The following is a 6,146-nucleotide window of genomic DNA, read 5'->3' on the forward strand; positions in this document are numbered from 1 at the left end:
TTAAGTTTGGAATGGCAAAGAATCTTGCTTATTTTGATGAGCAAATTCCACACGCAGGAGTATCAAACATTAAATCTTGAACAGAAGGGGATATGTTTCAGAACTTTCTTACTGCATTTGAGTGGAGTCGCTTGTGATGCTTCAGATCAGCAAGCACAAGGAACAAGAAGAACAGCTCCCCTTCTTCTCTTAGCCTTCCTTCTGTGTTCCCCTGATCTGAGTGCCACGCTCAAAAGAGATCAACGTGATACCAGCAGGGCTTGCTGCTACCACACAGCAATTCCTGCTGCAGTTCCAAAGCCATCAGCACGACTCGCTCTCGAATGTGTAATAGAAGGACCGTGTGCCATCATCACCGTAGCTAGTGCTCTCCTTCGGCTGTTGCCTCGGGGTAGAGAACAGGCGAGGTTTCGGAGGCATGTCGATGAGCTCGGCAGCCCCTCGGAGCATCTCTACCACTCCGAGCATGGAAGGACGGCTAACCGGATCGGTCTGTATGCACCACAAGCCCACCATCACCATCTTCTTCAGTATGGCAACATCCTCCTCCACGACCGCCACCACGTCCTCCATGTCCACGCGCAGCCACTCCTGTAACTGATTGTAGATCCAGTCGGGGAAGTACTTATTCTCGCTGGACCGCTCCGTCTCTGCCGCCGCATCCTTCTTCCCCATGGCCATCTCCAGCAGAAGCATCCCGAAGCTGTACACGTCCGACTTGTGGGAGACGCCCCCGAGGCTTCTCAAGAACACTTCGGGGGCTATGTAGCCGACGGTACCTCGGGCGCCTGTCAAAGAGACGCTGCTGTCCTTTCGAGAGTACGATCTCGCCAATCCGAAGTCTGAAATCTTGGGCTGCAACCTGCTGTCCAGCAAGACGTTCTGAGGCTTGATGTCCAAATGCAGAATTCTTTTCTCGCACCCGTTGTGGAGATACTCGACGCCCCGGGCGATCCCAAGAGCGATGTCGAGCAGTCTTTGAGCACCCAGCTTCTGTCGCATCTCTTCCTTGGATATCAAATCAGCTAATGATCCTCTGGGCATGAGTTCGTAGAACAGAGCTCGGCGCGTGCCGTCGCAGCAGAAGCCTAGAAGCCGGATGACATTCACATGGTGAATTCGACCGATGGTGGCCACTTCGTTCACGAAGTCCTGGCCATTGCCTTTGATCTTCTCCAACACCTTGGCAGCTACCAGAAGTCCATTTGGGAGCTTCCCCTTGTAAACATTGCCGTAGCCTCCTTCCCCAAGCTTTTCCTTGAACCCATTTGTGATTTTTCTCACGTCGGCGTACGAGTATTCTGTGGTCAGCATTGATTTGTAGTTGCTGATGAACTCCTTGATCTCAGAGTCGCCGCTTGGTCTCGTGCTTCTCTTCCTGATCAGACGGTGAAAGAGTGATGCCCCTTTCTCTTTGAACTTGACGAATGCGAAGATCCCTGCTAGGAATGCTGTTGGGACAACTGCAGCTGCATGCATGATCAAACAAGAGTACTGTATAAGAACAGTGCCGGAAACAGAACTCACACAGAAAGATTCTGGAGACGATTTACCTAGAACGATCTTCCATGCGCCAAACCTGCAGGGAGAAGTATCATCATCCACAAATTAAACACAACAAACCCTGCATCTATGCAAATGACTACAGTGGAGTTTACTGGACACTACTACCATAGCAAGGACACAAATGACGTGATGATGAACTTATTAGGACTGGGGCATAAATAGTTGACTGGCACAATGGTCCAGGGTGGTGGTTGTTTGACTGTGATGGAGAACTCAATTTCTATATGATTTCTCCGTCGCGTGCACAGTTTTGTGGCTCATACTACTCCAAGCGGATCATTCACCAAAAGAGACGTGCCTATTCTTTCCACGAGAGAGGCGAATAGAGAGAAGAGACGAAAAGTCTTACTTGGTGGCACCAACATTTCCATCTCGACTGCATTTGTCCTTGCAAAAGCACAGCGGCTTCCCGGTGGTCTGGTTGTAGCCGCACCGCCCGCCGGATTCCTGGCAAACCGAACAGTCCGTGTAGTTATAATCCCACTGCAGAGCGAACCCTTTGTCCACTAAGGGAAAGAGATAGTCCCACTGCACGACGCTGGAATTCTTGAGCTTCGCCAGCGTGAGTTTAGCGTCAACGATGCTCGTGAGCAGTATGGGCAGCAACGCATGGACGCACGACGCCGGAAGGATGGTGTCGTTGTTCAACGTCCCTGACAAGAAGTAAAGGCTGTTGTTCCCTTGGCAGCCACCGTACTTGACGGTTTCGCTCGTGAAGTTGGGAGGAAGCGGACCCCCGTCGCGATGGCACCAGGAGAAGTTGAGGTAGGAGATCCACTTGGGGATCTGGAAGGGAGCGAAGCCGGTGGCAGGGAGGAAGTGGTTGCGCAAGCCGGCGGCGTCACAGGAGTTGGAGCGGAGCTGTTGGGCAAGTTGGGAGTCGGACACCAAGAGCAAGGAATCATCGAGGGAGATCGAGTTCACCTGGTAGGGACGGTCAGAGAAAGTGATGGTGGGGAGAGAGGAGGAGGGGTCGCAGGTAATCATGAATCCGGGGAGGCCGCAAAAGGGCTCGGTGGAGAAGAAGGGGAAGGTGACCGCCACGGTGCCGCAAACATGCGGCTTGCAGGCTTCGTAGAAGTAGGAATAGTTGTTCTGCGACGTGGAGAGGGTTGGGAGGTACAGAAATAAGAAGGAGAAGATGGTGGCGGTGGTGAAGAGGAAGGAGGAGGTCAGGGGCACCATTGCGTACAGCTAGTGTTCAACGTCAGCGAAGTGAAGGCTGGCTCTTCAGCAATCGGCCTTCCATGATGGCTGCGATAAACTATTGGCAGAGTAGACTGGACTTTTGTTGGACACAATACCAACACAAATACTATATTATCACATGCCAAAAAAATCAATTTTTTATTTAAAAAAATCAATTTTTTTAATTTTTAATTTACTATATTAAGAGGTTTAATATTATTCTATCATAAGTTAGAAAAGTTAACAAAACAAAATAAATAATATCTAGAATTATATTGAATAAGTCATCACTATTTGATTTATAAATGTGTGATAAATGTTTTACTATTGATAGTGTTATGAGTACGATAAATATACAGTAAATTCATTCATGTGCCTTTTCCTAGCTGATGCGATTGACTTGGTGAGGTGATACCACACAAGAAGTCTGGTTGGAAGCTGTTTTGTTGGCATGGACCTACTTTGGGATGACCGGATAAGTAGTCTAGGATCTTCCTGTTTGTAATGTTCATCCTTGGGGATGGATCATCTAGGTGTCCTCAGGGTTGTCTCATGATTGCATTTTGATAGCGGGTCGCCTCCTATCTGTTGACGATCCTGCATGACAAGCCAACATTGGGGATTGTCCAGAGTCGTTCGTCTGATGCTTAAGTCAACGAAGGGGAGAAGACAACAGTGTAAACTGTATGCCTAGGTTAATGTGTAGAGAGTCCCCCCTTCGTGTGAGCTGATAGGTTCCTTTTTATACCTGATCGTTAGGTCTTCTTATTGAGATAAAATTAGGTGAACCATCTTATTGTTAGGATCGAGAGCACTAAGAGGGGGGGGGGTGAATTAGTGCAGCGGAAATCTTACAGCGATTAAAACCAAAAGCTGCGTTCGTTCAATAAAAACTATTATGATGCAAAAGCTAATTCTCAGTTTGTATCTAAGTGCAATTTGCGTCTAAGCGCAGATTGCGTCTAAGCGTAGTTTGCGTCTAAACACAGTTTGCGTCTAAGCGCAGTTTGCGTCTAAGCGCAGTTTACGTCTAAACGCAGATTTACGTCTAAACGCAGTTTTACGTCTAAACGCAGATTTACGTCTAAACGCAGATTTACGTCTAAACGCAGTTTTACGTCTAAACGTAGATTTACGTCTAAACTCAGATTTACGTCTAAACGCAGTTTTACGTCTAAACGCAGATTTACGTCTAAACGCGATTTTACGTCTAAACGCAGATTTACATCTAAACTCAGATTTACGTCTAAATGCAGTTTTACGTCTAAACGCAGATTTACGTCTAAACGCAGTTTTACGTCTAAACGCAGATTTACGTCTAAACTCAGTTTACGTCTAAAACGTCTTTACACAGTTTACGTCTAAACGTAATTTTTACGTCTAGACGCAGTTTCAAAGGGATCTGAACTTTAGAAACTCGTTCGTAAAAGCGCAGAAGACAGTTTTGCAGAATCAAGGCGTAAACGTAAATTGCAATGTAAATATCGTACGAAAACGCTAGTTTACGTCTGAAAGCAGATTCGGACAGATCAGCACTTAAAAACTTGTTCGTGAAGGCGTAGAAGATAGTTTTGCAGAATCAAAACGTAAACGTAAACTGTAATGTACGAAAACACCGATTTACGTCTGAATGCAGATTCGGAAAGAACAGCACTTAGAACTTGTTCGTAAAAGCGCAGAATGCAGTAGTTATGAAGGAGGTTTGCAGTAATGATAAAGTGCTCAAAATAAACGCAAACCAGAGATTTAGAGTGGTTCGGTCAGTCTTGACCTACTCCACTTTTGGCTTCCTCCACCGACGAGGTCACCGACGTCAACTAGAGGCCTTCCTTCAATTAGGCGAAGGCCAACTGCCCTTTTTACAGTTTCTCTCCTTTTGGCAGGCTCAGGAGACAACCTTTACAGACCTTTCTCTCCTCACTTTACAACTCAAAACTTGAAGAACAGAAGGAGGAGACTTAAAGGCTTTACAACACTTTTGAGCTCTTAGAATCACAGAAAAGATCAAGATTTCGGTATAGGTCTGTATCTTTTCAGTGCTGAATGGGTGGGGTATTTATAGGCCCCAACCCAGTTCAAATTTGGAGCTCAAAACGATCAAATCCCGGAATTCCGGGATCAGGCGGTTGCACCTCTTGACTGGAGAGGTTGCACCGCCTGGCAGAGCTCGAAGACCGAGCTCAGGCGGTGCCACCTCTCTGTCAGGGAGGTTGCACCGCCCAGTCTTGCTCGAAGACTGAGCTCAGGCGGTGCCACCTCTCTGTCAGGGAGGTTGCACCGCCCAGTCTTGCTCGAAGACTGAGCTCAGGCGGTGCCACCTCCCGGCTGGGGAGGTTGCACCGCCCAGTCTCGCTGGGAGGCTTAGCCCAGGCGGTTGCACCTCCTAGTGCAATCAGGGTCTGAATGGTTAGCTCCATTCGGCCCAATTTCAGTCTTTCAGGGGCCCAATTGCCCCAAGATTAAGCTAATGGGATCACCTCCCATTTTCCAACTTAATCAACGTGCTAACTACGATTAGATCTAAGACAATTTCTGCAGCTTTGCTTCGGTGCGTCAATCGCTTCTTCCGGCGAGTTTCCGGCGAACTTCCGTCGATCATCCGATGAACCCTCAGTGATGCTCCTGCGGACTTCCGGCAAACTCCTGGACTTTGCGACGATCCACTTGGCAAGTTCCGACGAGCTTCGCTTGGCAAGCTTCTGGACTTCTCGGATCTGTTCTCGCAGAACCTCCGACGACCGTCCGAACTTCCGTCGAACTCTCGAACTCCCAACGTGATCATGAACTTGACTCCGGCGCAACTCCTGCTGCTTGTCTAACTTTCATCGTAGTTAATCCTGCACACTTATCTCAAACACATAGATTAGACAACAAATGACAATTGACTTCATCATCAAAATCCGAGATTCAACAATCTCCCCCTTTTTGATGATGACAATCAATTGATAATGAAGTTATCCTTAACTCCCCCTGTCTATATGCCATAGTTGAGATAAGTCAACCTTGAATTCAAGACCTGAGAATTCAAGTGACGTATTGATAAGTTAGATCAATTAAACTCATCAATACTCCCATCATGATACTCATCATGATGTATCTCTTCAAGGATGATGTCAAGGCTTGACATACATCATCAAGTTTGTATGATTGTGTTTGTAACTATTCATCATGTAGTTTGAACATTATCATATAAAGCTGTGAAGCACTATTACATGATGCACACATTTGAAATATTCTAGCAAGTTTTGCATTTTCTTCACATGATAAGATATCAACTTAAGGCATAATGCAAACTTTAGCACATGTTCATATATCTCTTGGTGATGCAAGGATGGCATAATCATAGCAGTGTGTTTATAGCATCACTCATAGTATTTCTAATCATGGCAGTG

At 46.7% G+C, this 6,146-nt stretch overlaps 1 protein-coding gene across 1 annotated transcript; it reads right to left on the reverse strand.

The window, feature by feature from the left end:
- Positions 1-2,825, reverse strand: LOC135599124 (rust resistance kinase Lr10-like). Its single transcript, XM_065093883.1, has 3 exons — positions 1,916-2,825; positions 1,554-1,579; positions 1-1,469 (listed from the first exon to the last, which is right to left on the reverse strand). Exons 1-3 carry the CDS (start codon positions 2,749-2,751, stop codon positions 304-306), a joined length of 2,028 nt encoding a protein of 675 aa, XP_064949955.1. The 5' UTR covers positions 2,752-2,825; the 3' UTR covers positions 1-303.
- Positions 2,826-6,146: the final 3,321 nt, after the last annotated feature.

The sequence above is a fragment of the Musa acuminata genome, chromosome BXJ1-2 (assembly GCF_036884655.1).
Source record: "Musa acuminata AAA Group cultivar baxijiao chromosome BXJ1-2, Cavendish_Baxijiao_AAA, whole genome shotgun sequence".
Classification (NCBI taxonomy): domain Eukaryota; kingdom Viridiplantae; phylum Streptophyta; class Magnoliopsida; order Zingiberales; family Musaceae; genus Musa; species Musa acuminata.

What these genes read in the sequence shown, in the direction of transcription:
- LOC135599124 (XM_065093883.1), bottom strand. Translation starts at nt 2,751, where the DNA reads ATGGTGCCCCTGACCTCCTCCTTCCTCTTCACCACCGCCACCATCTTC. An exon ending in GGAAATGTTGGTGCCACCAA is followed by an intron (nt 1,580 to 1,915) that starts GTAAGACTTTTC and finishes TTCTCCCTGCAG; the next exon opens with GTTTGGCGCATGGAAGATCG. An exon ending in CGCATGGAAGATCGTTCTAG is followed by an intron (nt 1,470 to 1,553) that starts GTAAATCGTCTC and finishes TCATGCATGCAG; the next exon opens with CTGCAGTTGTCCCAACAGCA.